Below are 17,972 nucleotides of genomic sequence, written 5' to 3' on the forward strand. Positions count from 1 at the left end.
AAAACTTCAGGACCAGACTTCAAAGACAAACTGCTGAGCTCCAGTTCATCTGCAAATTTGACACCATCAGCTCAGGATTAAACAAAGACTGTGAATGGCTAGCCAACTACAGAACCAGTTTCTCCTCCTTTGGTTTTCACTCAACTGCTAGAACAGGGCCTCATCCTCCCTGATTGAACTAACCTCGTTATCTCTAGCTTGCTTCTTGCTTGCATATATAAACCTGCCCCTGGAAATTTCCACTACTTGCATCCGAAGAAGTGGGTATTCACCCACGAAAGCTCATGCTGCAAAACATCTGTTAGTCTATAAGGTGCCACAGGATTCTTTGCTGCTTCTACAGAACCAGACTAACACAGCTACCCCTCTGATACACGGCTTCTACTGTACATTGTACTGGGCAAAATCCTAGTTCCACTAAACCCAAAAGCTCTCACTGAACCCAGGGGGGCAGGGTTTGGCCCTTTGTCGCTGCAGCGCAGCGTTCCACTCATCACATGGTTACAGCCAAAGTTGCTGCTTCAAACAGCTGTTAAACCTGGTTCAGTTCCCTTCGGAATGCCTGAAACCGGGCCTTCGGCAGTGCTCTGTAGGAATCCATGCCCAGCTGCAGGCACTGCCACGGTTCATTATCGTGCCACGTACTGTCCCCAGATGGGTCGTATGTGAACCACAGGGCGCCCAGTCACACACTGGCTATTGATCCTTTTACTTGTAGTGTTTGTCTAAGGAAGGGAATGAACTCGCTGTCTGAAAAACAATACAGGAGGGAGTAGATGGTGGAAATGGTATGAATGAGTGATAATAATGACCTCTTCCAAACCAGTTTCCCCACTGATTGTATGACTGGCTGTCTCTGTTTTATTAGAGAGAGAGAGAGAGAGCAAGAGTGTGTGTACATACACTGAAATTAGTGGAAGCTGTTGGGTACCGATCACTTGAAATCAGGTGATTTATTTAGGTGCCTTAATCTAAATTTATGTACTTAACTTTAGGCCCCAAAGTTTGAAAATCTTGGCGCTTATTTTTTTGCGGTCAATGTTCTCAGATTGATGAGGAGTAGAGCGTGGTGCTGCCACCAGGGGGCGCACACAGCTAACTTGCGTCATCCTTTGCTGCTGCGCCCCTGCAGAGGCTGTGCTCTGTGGAGTTGAAATTCCCTGGGCACCTGTGGGTAAATAGGTTACTGAAGGCGCAGGGTTGATATCACTGACTGAACCCCCAAGACCCTGTTGCAGGACCTCACTAAGCTGCAGTTTAAAAACCCACGCTTGATTGCTAGTACAGAGGGAGCCGGTGCCTTAGAACGATGTCAGCTCTCATTGTGTATTTGCCCTGGGTTTATCTTGAAAGCTGTTTCCAAAGACTCACTTCTCCTGCAATGTCCACAAGTAGGGGGTCAACAATCACCAAACCCAAACCCTCCACGTTACGCCCTTCTTGGTGCAGCTCCAGTGGGTCCTGGCTTCTCTGTGTCTTTCAGATGTAAGCTCTTGGGGGCAGGGAACTTGCTTTCTTCTCTGTCTGTACAGCACCTGACACAACAGGGCCTTGAGCTTGAGCAGAGACCGTAAGTGCTACGAACTAGACTCCAGTATAACGGGGACGTGTCTTTGTTCTGTACAATTCCCAGCACACGGTCAGTGCTGCACAACCAATAACGCAAACAGTTGCACTTGCATCTTTCACACACGCTGGAGCAGGGCGGTCTGCCCCTTTAAAGGCCTGCAGCAAGCCCTGGCCCAAGGAGAAGCCCAGCAGGCAGGTGTCGGGAACCAGCTGATCCAGCCAGGCAGCACCTAATGGTTGACTGAGTCCCAGTGGAAGGGATTAAAACCCAGCTGGGGACGGCTGATTGCTCTGTCCCCAAGTGGGCGGACAGGCCCACCAGGCGACAAACACATTAGCCCAAAATGCTTGACAGCCTTATAAGACATAGCACTGCTATGATAGCAGTGGCTTTCTGCCAGGGACACAGTGCCAAATTCCCCAGAACCCCCGTCTGGCGGACTTCAGGGCAGGGCACATTGGCTGAGCTCCGTGTCCTGCTGTGTGGAAGCAGAAGGATCTGGATGGGGCAGGATGGTGATGGTGGGCTGTGCCAGCAAGTGGTGGTCTCTGTCCCCCATGCGTTCCCCAAAGCAGTGCTTTCTGCTGGGTCAGTCCGCAGCAGTGCAAAGGGAGGAACAGGCGGTGGATGTGGCCAGTGACCCCATGGCCGCATGGATCCCCTGGCTTTTAGCTCCGTTAACGGGCAGTGGTGCAATCGCAGCTAAGCTGCTGGGCCGTGCCCTGGGGAGAGGCTGCCGTTCCCCGAGCTCCCCACTGAGACCCGCTGCACAAGGGCTCTTTGTGTAGAGCTGCCCAGTTTGGCCCTATGGCAGCTGCACAAACCCGTGGGGGAGGATTTTGCTTGGCAGCAGAGCTCTCTGCTGATGCAGGGACGGGCTCCTGCCTGCTCCCAGGGGTAACTGTATTTATTATTTACGAGTGTAGTTTTTAATCACGCTGAAGTGCCGGGATGCTCCAGTGAGGAAAATGATGGGTGGTTTTAGAGACGTGACTAAATACAGGGCGGGATCAGTATGGACGGTTCCTTAGTCTGCACAGAATAAGCACAAACAATTCCACATCATCGGGATGCATTCAGCCAATGCTCAGCAGTTAAGTGGTGCTGAACCAGGTGTTGAATAGGAGTCGGGTTCAGAGCTGATGGAAAAGGGGGAGGGATTCTGATCTCCGTGACCTCAGTGCAAGGCCCTGTCCACATGACAACTGTTAACCAAGTTTGTTACCATTTCATGGACTGATTGGCTCGCAACATGGTTTGTGTCTACACAACCAACACCTGGTAAAAACAGGGTTAGTAGCCATGGCAGCTAACAGCGTTTCACACCTGCCTATGGCTGGGTTCCTATAACTCAGCTGTGATGCTGTTATTATGATGCAGGCAGCACCCCCTCCCCACCCCCAACCGATCTGGGCACTCTGCCTTCTTCCCAGTTGTCTGTGAGCTGGGCTATCCCAGAATGCATTGCCCCATGGGCTACCGGTGCTGCCCTCTCTGTATCTTCCTGCAGACACTCTGTTCTCCACTGAGGAGAGCTCTCTTGAGGAGAGCTGCCCAGATTTTCCCAGCATGCACTGATACGAACAAGGTTAGGCAGCATGTTAAGTTGGATGCAATGACAAAAAATCTGTGTGTGACCAATAACAGAATCACACAACCAACAGTAACTGGCTCCGCCCCTAGCTGGTTACAAAATCACAGTTAATAGGTGCAGTATAGACAGGATCTAAATCTGAAGCAACTCCACTAAAGTTAATGGAGTTAGTCCAGAATTACTCCGGTGTAACTGAAAACAGAATTTGGTCAGGGTCCTGAAAGGGACAGCTTGCCAAATAAAGATTAAAAGAAGAAGGGGCATGAATCAAACGAAGGTGAAATGTGTTACAAAGATGCCAGAAATCACCTGCCTCAAAACAGGGATCATGTACTCCCTGAGCCAGCATCCCAGACAAGGGCTGAGCTTGTGTATTTCAGCAAGTGGGTTAAATTCAGGGGATCCCAAGGCCCTGGTTTTATTGGGAAGCCAGAGCAAAGAGACAGATTTGTCTTACACCTCACTCTGAAAGTGGCCAGGTTTGGGCTCAGGAATAGCTGCTGGGATTAAATTTTGGAGGGGCAAGCCCTGACCTGGAGAACGCCCTGCCCCCTCCTCCCACAAACGTCGTCCCTAGGACAGACCCAAAGCCCGTCTTCCGAGCACACGTGCTGTGGCAGGGGATAGGGAGAGAGATGAGCTAACTGGAGCCTGGACAACTTGCGATCTGGTTTTCACGCATGGATCCCTTTGATGTCAGCTGGAGCTGCGGCTGCTCAGCACGTGGGAAGCAATTAGAGATTTATCATTAGTAATTTCACCTGGAAATGAGCTGGCAGGCAGAGTGGAGCACAGCGCACAGGTGTAATATGCTCCGGGCTGTCTGTCCTACTCAAAAGGCCATATTGACCGCAAGTGAAGCTTGAAAGTGGCTTGGGCATTAGCCCAAGGGACAGCACATTGCCGTGACCTAGACTAGAGGTCACAACGGTCCAGATGATCACGGTCAGGTCTGAATCTGAGAGGAACATCCAGCAAAAAATGGAGAGACTCTGGCCATTGCCACTGTGTGGGAGTCCAGAGCAGAGAAAAGCCTGGGAGAAACCCAAGATCTCAGACTACTTTGACAATAGATAGGCCAGGGCCCTCAGCCGATGGAGCAGACACAGGCTTTGCCAGTTCCTCAAACTGCTTCCTCTTGCCAAGCAGCATCGCTTCCCTTTTATCTGAGCCGATGCCAGCGGGTTTCCAGCCAGGTCCTCGTCTCTGCCAGACATTGACAAGGCAGGGAATTGGTCCTGTCCCAGCCCACGGGGAAAGAGCCGTAGAGCTGCATGTCCATGGAATAAGCAGTGGAATGTTTTATTTCATCTTCAGCCTTTTCCCAAAAATGTCTAATTGCCTTTTAGAGAGACAAGGGGGGTGAGGTATTGTCTTCTATTGGGCCAACTTCGGATGGTAAACGAGACAAGTTAACGAGGTTCACAGGCCACTTACCAAGGTAAGGCGATTCTACAAGAAAACGGGAAAACATTATGTAATGTGTGGTGATCGTGTACCCGGGGGGTTAATCAGGAGTAAGTCCATTGAAATAAATGAAGTTACACTGATGTAAAACAGCATGAGCGGGAGGAGAATCAGGCTCCTTTGGACAGGTATAAATCCAGAGTAACTCCACTGAGTTTGATTTGCACAGTGGATCTGAGTTTGACTCTACTCCACTGTATTATAAATTAAACCATTTGGTCCTCATTTCAATATGAGAGGGATATGTAAATTAAACAGTACAGCAGGCAAGGGAGAAAAGGGACATTTTCAGGTGCATTTTGAATGAATATATAGGGCCAGATCCTCATCTAGTTTAAGTCTGAGTAGCTCCATTGAGCTATGCTGATTTTCACGTGGTGAGGATTTAGCCTGGAGAACTGATGAGGTTGTTCCACATGGCTGAAGCTGCGGAGGAGACTTTAATAGGGACAAAAGAGACAGGGATGTGGAGACAGGAATAGAGAGAGAGAGATCGTTATTTGTATTGATCACAGACGTGATTAGGTGAGATTCTTTCCTTCTTCATCTCACCCTTCTCTAGGTTAATTATTCAACTACAATTGATTAAAGTGGTAGTTCTAAAACCCAAGAGAAAACAAAATGTAGCCGTAAAACCGAGTCAACTAATGCGAAGTTAACTTAAAACTACAAAGAAATAGTAAGACTGAGCTCATCTGAGGCTGTTGGTACAGCTGTTTTGGGCCAGGTTGACCATTGTGAGATCTGAGCAGCTGCTGGTGGTAAGTTTGTTAGTTTTCTGTAGTATATTCATATATTCAGGGCTTGGCTCTCCTCTCAGTTACCCTGCGGTAAATCAGGGGTGATATCACTAAAATCAATGCAGTGTAAAACCAGCCTCGGTGAGAGGAGCATCTGTCCAGCACTGAACTGAACTGAGGCCACATTAAACTGCGTTTGTGGGCCCTGACATGCTAAAAGTTTGTGTGTGTGTGTGCAGGTGAAAGGCGCTGCACTGGCAGCCTGGGAGACCGAAGTCAGCAATTCACCCTCTGAATAAATAATTTCACCCACAAATAAAAGCAATGGTAGTCCATGCTTCCTCCATATCATAGCACCAATGCCTGAGCTCTGTTTTAGAGGGGAATTTGGTGGCGGTTTGTTTCACATATCTAGGTAAGTACTGCAAGGGCATCACCGCAGTATCTGAGTTCCTTCCACATTCTAAATGCAGGACTCCCTGCTCTGACTGGAGTGACTGTTTTCAGTAGGGGTGTTTTGTGTGTGGTCTCTATGGGGAAGCTAAGCTGAAGACATGTTGTACCTTTCATCATGGAGGTGCTGAAGTCCATGGTCGTTCTGATGTGACCTGAAGGCAAGCTCCCCAGTTGTGGCCTAGCTGCTGGGAAAACTCAGTTTCCATTTCTCAGAAGTCCATCGCCTGTTGAATCATTGGCCTCTCCTGTGACTGTAAACAGTGACAATGATGGAATTTGTGCCGTGGAGGCTAATAAAGGGGTGGTACCCAGGAGACCCGGTAAGAGACTGATTTTCATTTTCCTGGCCCAGTCACCTGACATGGTATGATGCAAGATGCCAGCTCAGGTCACAGCCAGTCAGTTCATTTGTGTATCAGTACAGATCAAAGCAATTGTTAAATGTATGAGTGTGTTTGGAATTTAAACCGTATTAGCATAGATCAAAACGATTGTTATATGTCTAAGTATGTATTCAGCAGTTTAAACGTCATGAAAACTAGTGGAATGTTATTTGTATTGTTTTCAATAACTGTTCCTGTTGTAATGTAACAGCAAACATTTACATTATGTACATCCTGTATCTAAAAGGCCCCTCAAACTACAAAGCAGCCTTGTGAAATGCAAATGAAGAACTTTAGTGGTCAGGTTGTGTGGTGATAGGATGTCAAAAGACTCCAAATTCCTTCCTCACTCTCCCTCACCAAAGGAAAAGCTCAGGTGGATAGAGACCCTGTCAGCTTGTTTCCTGTCAGAAGCAGCTTTAAATATGGATACAAGGGAAGATCTTTTATCTCTGGATTGTTTTGGACTCTGACAGGGAAGTGGACCAGATGCAAAGCAGAGATCCCCAGAGAGTACCTGGGTTCCCTGAAAAGATTTTTGGAAAACTGGCAATTTATTACTTCTCTGCCACCATTTGGAATTAAAAACTGTGACTCACCTGTTAATATATTTTACCTGCTTTAACCTCTCAATAACTCTAATTTATTTTTCTTTTGTTAACTAATAAACTTTTAGTTAGTTTACTAGAGGATTGGCTGCCACTGTTGTCTTTCATGTAAGATCTGATTAGTAGCAATTAATCTGGGGTAAGTGACTAGTCTCTTGGGACTAGCAGCAACCTGATGTGTGATTTTTGGTTTGAGTTACCTTTTATTACACAGTCCAGTTTGGCTGGATGGCAAGATAGGCTGGAGAGTCTGTCTGTGATGCCATGGCAAGACTGTTACAGTGATCCAGGAGTTTACATTTGTCACGAACTTGGTGAAATCTAACCCCAGCTTGGGGTGTCTGCCCTGTTTTCTGACAGTGGAACCTGAAAGAGGCACTCACAGTTGTGAAGTATCAGAGGGGTAGCTGTGTTAGTCTGGATCTGTAAAAGCAGCAAAGAGTCTTGTGGCACCTTATAGACTAACAGACGTTTTGCATGCATCCGATGAAGTGGGTATTCACCCACGAAAGCTCATGCTCCAAAACGTCTGTTAGTCTATAAGGTGCCACAAGACTCTTTGCTGCTTTTACAGTTGTGAGCCACTCCAGAGAGCACACACATGGGTCAGGGTTACAAACAGTTAATACCTTTGTCACGTGGCAGGGGACACCATCCAATGGCTGTGTTACAGACACCTACACTCCGAGCATTGGCTTGAGATATCTCAATATAAGCCACTAGCCAGCCACCCGATGAGAAAAAGATTGAATTATCATCAACCTGGGTTAGATTTGCACTGGTGACTTACAAGTGAAAAACCCTATTATTGCATTAGTCTTCCTCTTAGCCCCTAGGACAGGGGTCGGCAACCTTTCAGAAGTGCTGTGCCAAGTCTTCATTTATTCACTCTGATTTAAGGTTTCGCGTGCCAGTCATACATTTTAACGTTTTTAGAAGGTCTCTTTCTATACGTCTATAATATATAACTAAATTATTGTTGTATGTAAAGTAAATAAGGTTTTTAAAATGTTTAAGAAGCTTAATTTAAAATTAAATTAAAATGCAGAGGCCTCTGGACTGGCGGCCAGGACCCGGGCAGTGTGAGTGCCACTGAAAATCAGTTTGCGTGCCGCCTTTGGTAGGTTGCCTACCCTTGCCCTAGGACTTGCTATCTGATACAGCCTCTGAGAATGCCTGGCGCATCCACCTTGTTACCAAAGGTAATGATCACGGTCTATTTTTGAGCAATGTAGAACACTGAGTGATGAATAACAGCAACTTATAGTGTTAGATCCTTTGAACTGAAGACTGCTATACATTGTGCTGGCTGCCAACAACCCCGCAGGTCATTTCACCAGAGCACACGGACACACCCTTGTTTCCTTGGCCAAGCCGTCTGCACCAGGGATTGGGGTGATGGTGTACTACAGAGGTTCTCAGACTTTTGTACTGGTGATCCCTTTCACACAGCAAGCCTCTGAGTGCGACCCCCCCTTATACATTAAAAACACTTTTAAATATATTTAACACCATTATAAATGCTGGAGGCAAAGCGAGGTTTGGGGTAGAGGGTGACAGTTCGTGACCCCCCTGTAATAACCTCACAACCCCGAGTGGTCCTGACCCCGTTTGAGAACCCCTGGTGTACTGCCTCTACACCAGTCAGCAACTCCTGTATAGAAGGGGAATCCTTAGCTGGGTTTATGGCTGCTTTGTGCAGGCCATAGTGGGTCTGAGCATCAAAACACAGAGGGAGCATTGAGCACAGCATGCATCAGAGCCTCCTGCAAAGGCCTGGAAGCCTGGTTCTCCCCAGCCTTACAATGGGTGGGGATTTTGTTACTACTGTGGAACTGCAGTGCCCAGGCCTTCCAGCCTCAGATGCAGTAAGTGGCAGTGTCACCGATAGCTGTGTAATTATATAACCTCCTATTTACAAACAGCTACTTTTCCTCAAGGATTTATCTGTAGGGTCCAGCTGGCTCCCGCTGGCGGCCACAGCACCTCTGAGGCTGCAGCCTATGTGGACAGACCATCCTGCGTGAGTGCAGCACCTGCAGCCCAGCAGGGTCCCGGCCCCTCCAGCCCCGGGGGCTACAGCAATGGGCCGGGACCTGCTCCACCAGTGTCTGGCACCCAGCAGGCTGGGCTGCCTGCAGAGGACCCCCCACCCCCCCAACCCTTTCGCTAGGGTGCCTGGGATCCTGTCCCCATTGTCCCCCTTGCAGCAAGGGGCTCCCCTCTCCCCCTGCAGGGGGCAGCCCTGCCTGGCCCCAGGGTGACCCAGCCTCAGGGCCATGCGCTGCCTGGCTGGGAGGTGCCACGTGATCACAGGCAGGGCCTGCCCTGCCTGTCCCAAGATGGCGGCAGCGGGAGGGCCGACGCGGTGACGTCACCAGGCACGCCGGGTGGGCTGATGCCGAGCCAGGGGAGGGCGTGAGCGTGATACGGGAGGCGGCGGCGACGGCAGCCGGCGGGGGCCAAGTCAGGTCTGCTCCGCGCTGCCAGTCCCCTCGCGGCTGCTGCTGCTGTCAGACCGGCCGCTTCCTCGCCCGCCCCGCCGCCGCCATGGCCGGGTACGAGTACGTGACCCCCGAGCAGCTGGGCGGCTTCGACAAGTACAAGGTGCCTGCGGCCGGGGGGAGCTCCGGGGGAGGGGGTGATGGGCGGGGGGGTTCCCGTGTGGGCTCTCGGGGGGGGGTCCGTGTGGGGAGCCCCGGGGGGGGTGATGGGCGGGGGGGGTCCGTGGGGGGAGCCCCGGGGGGCGGGGGGGCATTTCCCGGGGCAATGCGCCTGAGGCGGCGGCGGCCCAGCCCCCCCCCGCGGACGCGCCCCGCTGTTCCCCCCCCCCCGGGGCGCCGTGACACGTGCGCGGTGGCGGGTATCGGCGCCTTCCCCGGCCCCGCCGCTGCCCCGCCTGCCCGGGGCCGGGTGCCCGCTCCCTGCGCCCGGCTCCTGCCGGAGATCCGGGGTGGCGGGACGGCCCCGGGCGCGGATCCCACTTGCCAGCGCTGGGGGCCGCTGGGGCGTGAGGTGCGAGTCTCCATCTCCCCCCCGCGGCCGGCTCGGGTGCGCCGGGCCCCGCCCGCCTGCCCGGGGGGGGGGGCTGCGCCTCGTGCTGCGCCCCCCCCTTCGCTCAGGGGCTGCCCTGGGGGGTAGATCCCCCCCCCCCGCCGGGTGAGCGCACACTCCGGGGTGCTGCTGGGTATTGCCCGAGCCCGCCGGGCCGGCTCTGATCCGGATTCACATCCCACCGACTAAAGCCGGCCAAGTTCAATCGCGGGAGCCGTTTCCTTTGTCTTCCCCCAAGAACTCTTACCGTGTGTGATGCAGGTACAATGGAGTCCCCAGGGAAAACTGTGACCTTCAGTGTGGTTGTGGCTGCTTTGCTCATTTTAAATGGGTGCGGGTTGTTTTTTTTTAAAAAGCTTTTACTGCCTGACTCTCACTTTCTATGCTGTCTTTTCTCAGGCTGAGAAAATCCTTCTCGGTCTAATCAGGCTGTTTGGCAGCAGCAGCAGCTTTTGTAACATGACTGAGTGAAGCTAGTGATGACACAGGATTGGGGTTTTCGCACTGTGTTCTGAATACAGTGGGTGTATACACCTGGCTGTTTGTGTGGCAGTGCTGTTGTTAACTGGGTTTGTGGCTTTCCGCAGTAGGACTGTTTTGTGTTGCAATGTTGTTGTTGACTGGGCTTGTGGCTTTCCGCAGTAGGAGTGTGCTGTCAGCTTGCTGCATGGGGTCTGAGTCACGTGAGTCACCTTGATGTTAACGGGAGTCGTGGGACTTAGATCTGTATTCACCTGCAAACACCTTATAGAATCAACCACGTTAAATACATGGGTGCACGTTGCTGTTTTATGTCGCAAAACTGATGGGTGTTCTTATACAGAAGCTGATCCTCTGATGTAGATAATACAGCTTAAAACGTGTGGGAGCAATGAGTAAGTGTACATCGATGAAACCTATTTAAGGAAATAATTGTAATCACGAGTAGACTTTTTGGGGGGCATCCAAATTCCAGTATACAGAAGCAGACGTACCAAAACTCGTGGTCCCTTTTATAATGTTCTAAGGTACTTGACATAAGACTCATATTAATCTGTGGTACTAATAAAACTTCACTCAGATCAAAATAACTATAAAATTGGATTTATTTTTTTATAATTGATATTCATTCCCCCCGCCCGGCCCCCGCATCAGGAGTGAAACTAGACAGGTTAACTTCACCTTCTTCCACTTAATTTTGTTTGGTTCTCGGGTACTAGCATGGTATTGTATCCCATTTAGGTTTTTTATATAGCACTTATCACCTTGGTCTCTGAGCACCTTCAAGAGTTAAACCTCATGATTAATACCAGTCAAGTGGGGTTCCTCTGTGCCTCACCCAGGGGGATAGATTGTGTATGGGTGCCTTTCCAAACCCATGGCACGTCAGGGTAATAGAAAACTAAGGGGGAGGAACTGTGCTTTGTGCATGGGCTGGAAATGGGTAAGAGAGCGAGTGCCACAGTCTTGGGCCATCCCTCGCGAGAGCTGGGTCTCCTGAGCAAACCAGCAGCAGAATTGCTCTATGTATTGTAGGTGCTTATATGGCTTCCATTATCATAGCAATTGCTTATTTATTCTCACCACACCCCTTGGAGGTAGGAGTGTTCTTATCCCCATTTTACAGATTAGGAACTGGGATAGACAGGTTTAAATCATTAGATTTTTTATTATTATTAAATCAAGTCACGTTCAGGCTTTGAAAATTTGTGTTAATGCAACTTTATATTAAAATTTATTTGTTAAATTTTACATGCCGTTTAAAAATGCCACAGTAATAGGGTATCTTACTTGAATCTTTTAAAGCCGATATAGGCAAAAACCACAAGATTGCAGGATCACGGGCTAAATTTTCAAACACTTATTTAAGCAGATATGTAACATGGCTCACATGAGTAGTCTTTGACTTCCATGGGACTGCGCTCATGCATAAGTGTTTGCAGCTTCAGGGGCTAAAATTGTATCTTTATCTTAATTCCTCAGGGCCCCCGTTCCTATAGATTATGTTCCACAACCTTTAAATGTATTTGTCTTCATAACGCTCCTCTGAGGGAGGGAAGTGCAATTTCCCCATCTGTAAAATGGAGATAATGATTCACTTCCCCAAGTTTGGAAGTTGGTGGCTGAAAACCACCTGGAAAACTGCATAGAACAGTGGCACCTTATAGACTAACAAACATATTGGAGCATGAGCTTTCGTGGGTGAATACCCACTTCGTTGGATGCATCCGAAGAAGTGGGTATTCACCCACGAAAGCTCATGCTGCAAAACGTCTGTTAGTCTCTAAGGTGCCACAGGACTCTTTGCCGCTTTTAGAGATCCAGACTAACACGGCTACCCCTCTGATACCTGCATAGAACAGGTGGCTGCCTTTTTTTGCTGTTCTCTCCCAACCCTCCTGGCCAATGCTGTCTTGGGCAGATATGGTGCCTGCCTCAGTGATGTGGATAATGGGACCTCAGTCTTGATTGAGCCTTTGGACACTCCAGCAACTCTAATCACAGTAAAGTTGAGTGGAGGTGACAGGAGAAATGTGGCTTATTTTTATCATCTTTCTAGCTTCTGATTCTGCATGTGTATCTCAGCATCCTATACTCTGACACGTGTTGGTGTGCAAATTATTTCTGCTACTGGAAGGATAGAGGTCTGGAATCCAAAGTAAAGGTGTCTTGTTCAAGGTCATGCTAATTTTGCTGCATGTAAAATTCTACAAAATGCAGCCCTGTATTATTAAAGATGGCAAAGAAACCTGAAAGATCTGAAGGATATAACATGGGGTCTGCTCAAGCACTCCCATTTATGGCCTCCAGCATCCAAAGCACTATCCTGAAGGATCTGTTCTGCTGTTTAAAACTTTCTGCCATTGGAAGGAGAATAGTTGTGTAGGTACAATTCTCCAGTGGTACACAAGCTTGCCAGCAAACAGTTTAACAATAAGCATTGTTGTACAATTTAACAATAAGCGTACTTGGTGCTTCACAAGTGATTGTAGACCAGAGTTCTGCCATGAGATACTTGGTTCTCTCCAGTATTTTAGGGAAGTGTATGATGGGTGCAGGCTAAGAAGTGGTCTCAATGTGTACTCCAAATTGGGTGGCTAGGTGAGAAAACACAAACAAATTACTACTTCAAAAGTCTTGGTGTTGGGGAGGCTTGAAGGAAATCCAGCCTTTCCTGAAATAACATATTCACTACTTAGTTACAGTAATGCCTACCTCTTATATAATGCATGTTTTTCATCCATAGGCCTCAAAGCACTTTACAAAGGCAGTTAGTATCATTGTTCCCATTTTACAGATAGGGAAATTGCACAAGTCAATCCCTTCCCTGTGCTTCAAGGGCTCCCAGCAAAGAAGTGGCAGAGCTGGAAATTGAACCTGGGTTGTCTGAGTCCCAGTCCAGTGTCTGTCCAGTAGAAGAAAAGAGACCCAAGCCATCTTCTTGTCAGCAAAGAAGGAAGTGAGAAATATTGTAACTTTTTACTTGTGAGAGCTACTTGGATATTGCAGTGATGGGAGCCATATAAGTACCTAGGCAGGGAATGCCGGTAGCTGGCAGGGTCAAAAATAAAAGCATACTGAGGAGTTCACTCCTATGATTTGGAGGTGTAATTTTTAATAAGCCAGAAGCAACAGTTGGTTCTTAAAAGTAAGGGATGGCTTTTTATAGCATAACAAATATTGGGTCATAAAATATCTCCATCTTTAGCTTGCTTTTCTCTTGGATTATCAATGACAAGTAGTTTTCTATTTATTTTCCTCTTTCCTTATTCTTGAGACAAACAAAATGGTGCTGTGAATAAGGCATCCTAAGATTCAAAGTCCCACTATTAGTTATGTGAAAGCCTCAGTCTGTTGTCTTTTAATACAGGTACCTTGGTTTTAATTGCTTTGTAAAGATGCAAAGTCCTCCTGGATGCTAGTCTCTGTAACTCCAAGCCTCCAGCTTGCGAAGAGCTTGCAGATTCCTGATGTGTGATCTTCTGCTCAGGCACTAGATGAATGCTAACGGAAATAAGCAGGAAGTTCTGAACGTACAGATGCTGCAGGCAGAATTAGATATTATGCATCAGGAAGTGCTGATTTTTCTGGTCTCTCCCAGTTGCCATATGGAGACTCAATACTATCCTCCCATTGAGGATCTGTTATAAACAGGAAGGTAATACTGAGATCTGGGCAAGGAGACATTAGTCTATCTTAAGCATTTCTAATTTATTATGATAGCTGGGTGTTACATACAGTAACAATGAATTTGCCCATGAGGGAGCTTATTCTTCTTCATTCCTTGCTGCAGCTGGTGTTACTTGCTTCTTATTCCTCCCCTCCCCCATGAGAAATGATAGCTGTTCTTTAAACCTTATTACTGGGGAAGGGTGGAGAAAAAGGGGTGGGGGTGGGGGGAATCTTGCTTCATGCTTTGAAACTAAACGGGCCTGGTCTCATTCTGGTCTGGTTAGGAGATGCAGTCAAAGGATCTCTGCAGAGCTTCACTCTGAGCAGGTTCATCTGCAGCAGTATTCCTGTCAAGCCCAATTGTCTTGTGGTATGAAACTGTGAGGTGGATCATCAGAAGAGAGGCTTTAGTCCAACAAAATCTTTACAGATTAGACACAGGGTCTTGATTGAAAGCATGGCATGGTTATAATTTCCTTCTAAGACCTAATTAAAAACATTGGCCTGATCAAAACCACCCAGTGCAGAGAGCCATATCTTAGGCTGCACCCTTTTGCTTAATTGATCTTGTATGTGAATCTGCTATAGGTAGCTGTGGAACATCTGCTATAGGTAGCTGTGGAACATCTGGTACTATTGAGTAAATTGACTTGTGCTGAATGTTCTGGCTACAGCATCTCTACTGTGAGACAGTGCTCCAGGTACTAGACGTCCAAATGTTCTGTTGATTTTTAATATGTTCATGGGTGACAGCAGCAAAAATGATGTGGCTGAAGGCCAGATATCAAAGGGTTATGGGTGGATGTGGCAAACAAACTGCTCCTAGAGGCCTGTTACTATATTGGACAAATCAAATGGTGTTTGCAACCCTCTTTGTCATTATTATGCTTCATGCTTTCTAGGTTCTTCTGGTCTCCAGAGTGCTTTTTAGATATTTTCTGGCTTTCTTCCCACCCAACCTTGGGCTGCTGATTCCTTAGCATTGGCTTCAGAATGTGCTTTTATTCAAGTCCTGAGCACTCCAGAATTCTCTAGGAGTCTGTAGACTAAATGTAATCTGTTCTCCATCATGTAGAATGCTGCTGTGTCATGAATGAGTTGAAAGTGCCTGTGACACACTCTCAGCAGCTGTTTCTGAAAACATAAGCTCCTCAGAAAATTAGGATTTCTTTTCAGAATACTGATAGAGCTTAGTGTGCATTACTGATTTACTGCAGGTTCTCATTTTTAAAAATCACCCCCCAAAAATTAAAAATGACTTCTTTATTTCTCCAACTCACAGGGCTTTTCAATTGGTGCTAACAACTTGCATATCAGGTTTGAAGCTAATGTAGTTGAATGGCCAGTTCCTACCACTCCCACAAAAACAGTCTGCATTCTTTTTCATTCTTCCTCTAGATGAAGCAGTGGGTATGTGGAGAAGGAGAAGCTTTGAATCGCATGTTTAGTTAATCTCTGGAAAAATGATGTATTCATTTTTAAATAATGCAGTGGGTTTTTTTTAAAGCAGAGTGGGGCATATCATCATGTTAACAGGATGCCGTAACAAATACGGCCAGACCTTTATAGCATTACTAATTATCATTCCTGTTCTGATGATTGTAGGATAGAGTGACTAGTATCTGCCAAAGCACGTTATTTTTCTTATGTCTTTGTTAAAGGTTTAAAACTGTTTCCTAATAGATCTGCTGTAATATGTACTACAGTATTGTCTGATAGAGCATGGTAGCTTTCTGAAAACTTGCCTGGGATAGCAGGTTGCTCTCTGCTGTTTTTGAAATACATGTCCAATGTCTTCAATGTGGCCTTGTTGAACAGCAGGCCAAATGACTGCCCTGTTACAGATATGCTATACCTCTGGGGCAGGAAAAAAGTTGATGGCTATTTTCTAATCTAAGCAGTGAATTGAGATTAGGAGCTTTGGTTTACTCTCCAGAAAAATGTCCAGAACACATTCGGCAGAGGCATAAGCAACTAGCCTACTTGTTCAGTCCAGGCCTCTAACCTACGTGTGCCTTTAAGGGACAGCTGAGATCTTGCCAACAGCTTGCTGGTAGTGTATACCATTAAAGGCAAGCATCTGGGTCTTGTGCATTGTGTTCTAAGCTATTCAAGTCTGAGCTGTCTCCAGCATGCCTCAGAAGAAGGTCGCTTGGTGGCTTCTCATTGAATGTTGCTACCAAACTGCATGTCTCCATTCATCTCTCTAAAAGGACATCAGGAGGCTTAGGCCTCTCTCTCTCTACTTGATTAACGTTAGCTCTTGATAAGGCACTTTATACTCTAGTGGATCCTTGATTGCTTTCTAGAAGAACTGTCAAACCTTTTCCTCCAACTTGTGTATGAGAAAGTGACTCTTGCATTTCAAGATATTTTAGCTGTGGTTGGAGCTTTGCAGTATTTACTGTCATAGCAACAGAATGTCAGCGTGATTACAAAGCCCCCAGCCCCCATTGGCCTGGAGCAGCGATCTGCGGTCAGTGGGAGCTGCAATCGGCCGGACCTGTGGACGGGGCAGGTAAACACACCAGCCCGGCCCGCCAGGGGCTTTCCCTACACAAACGGCAACCCCTGTTTGAGAAACCCATGTCTATCTTTAGTAATGTTCAGGGGCTGAAGACTGCAGCCTTCTCTGTCCTGTGACGTTCTTCTTGGGCGGCTAACTACTCTGTTCCTTATTTTTCATTTGTTTCACCGGACAATTTTTGCTCCCTCCATCCACTCAGAGCCTCCTCATAAATCTGAGTCCTGATTTTGGGTGACCTGAATCGAATGTGAAAAATTCTCTACTAATGAGTGGGTAGCTTTCCCTTGGTAGAGTTGGTAGCTAAGCCACCAATTTCTGCAGAATATAAACTTTCATCTAATTAAATTATAACTAGCCCTAATGGCTGTGAGTTAACCTCTGGTATAATTACTCTGTTGTAGTTCTACTGGCATACCTCCCAGTGTAGACGTTGTTATTCCAGAATTAGTGCTTCTTTCTGGTTTAGTTTAAGTTGCTAAGAATGTTCACGCAGGGATTTATGTTGGTATACCTTGTGCTCCGCTAATACAAATAACGATAACATGCTATAAATGATATGTTAGGCTGGTATAAGTGTACAGATAACCTTTTCTGTTTAGACAAGCCCTGAGTAGGAAGAGAGTTGGTTCTGCCAAGTAGAGGCACTGGAGCCACAAGCAGCAGCTGTGTGAAATCAGGACGTCTGATCAGTTTTTCTGCTGCTATTTAGAAATCTGTGGGCAACTGTGATGCTGTCAAGAATTGTCCATTTCACACTAGTGCTGCTGCATGGAGCTACAGAATTTGGCACAGCAGTTACTCACGGGGTACTGGGGGAGAGGAGTGGAAACTACCCCTCCCCCCCCCCAATGTGTGCAGCAGCCGTTCAAACACCTGATATCTGGAGGATGATATGAAAGATGATGCCCCCAAGTAGAGTCCAGGCCAAAATCCAAATGCCCTCCCCAGTAGGTGTTTGGGGTGGGGTGAAAGCTGGGCTACTCGGCAAAGTCTTGTCCTAAGACCTCCCTGCTGGAGCCCCCACCTTCTTCATTTTACATTTCTGCCTCTGGGCTAGTAGGTTGAGTCCTCTGGCTGTTAGGTGTCTGGTAAATCTTCAAGCCCCGTGCATTTTGCCGAGGGTCTCTGCCTTGCTCTGGAAGGGTGAAGGGCTAGCATGAATTGTGTGCTTGTGTCATGAGCACTTCCTCTAGCTTACATGCAAAAGGCACAGAACAGGGCTGGCTTTGTTTGGTCCCTTGCTTTCAGAGCAGGGATTTAGATTCTTGTTGATTTGGTGGTTTTGGGAGCGTCTAAGGAAGAGATTAGGTGACATTCAGCATTTAAACAAGGATAAACAAGGGTAAGAGAGTATCCGGGTACAGAGTCCTGGTAGAAGACACCCTCTTGTCACAGAGGAGCCCTCCTAGCATGGGGTGATT

General features: G+C 47.5%; 1 protein-coding gene and 1 long non-coding RNA gene across 2 annotated transcripts in view; one reads left to right on the forward strand and one right to left on the reverse strand.

The window, feature by feature from the left end:
• Window positions 1–4,485: 4,485 nt before the first annotated feature.
• Window positions 4,486–10,255, reverse strand: LOC123366767. Its single transcript, XR_006578177.1, has 3 exons — window positions 10,120–10,255; window positions 5,935–6,078; window positions 4,486–4,616 (listed from the first exon to the last, which is right to left on the reverse strand). It is a non-coding gene; the product is annotated as an uncharacterized LOC123366767 (long non-coding RNA).
• LOC123366766 (ethanolaminephosphotransferase 1-like) overlaps window positions 9,274–17,972 on the forward strand; it is a 56,580-nt gene continuing 47,881 nt past the window's right edge. The window contains exon 1 of the mRNA XM_045010466.1: window positions 9,274–9,425. Within this exon, the coding sequence (XP_044866401.1) occupies window positions 9,369–9,425 (57 nt within the window). The 5' untranslated portion in view covers window positions 9,274–9,368. The remainder of the gene's footprint in view (window positions 9,426–17,972) is intronic.

The sequence above is a fragment of the Mauremys mutica genome, chromosome 3, assembly GCF_020497125.1.
Source record: "Mauremys mutica isolate MM-2020 ecotype Southern chromosome 3, ASM2049712v1, whole genome shotgun sequence".
NCBI classification, from domain to species: domain Eukaryota; kingdom Metazoa; phylum Chordata; order Testudines; family Geoemydidae; genus Mauremys; species Mauremys mutica.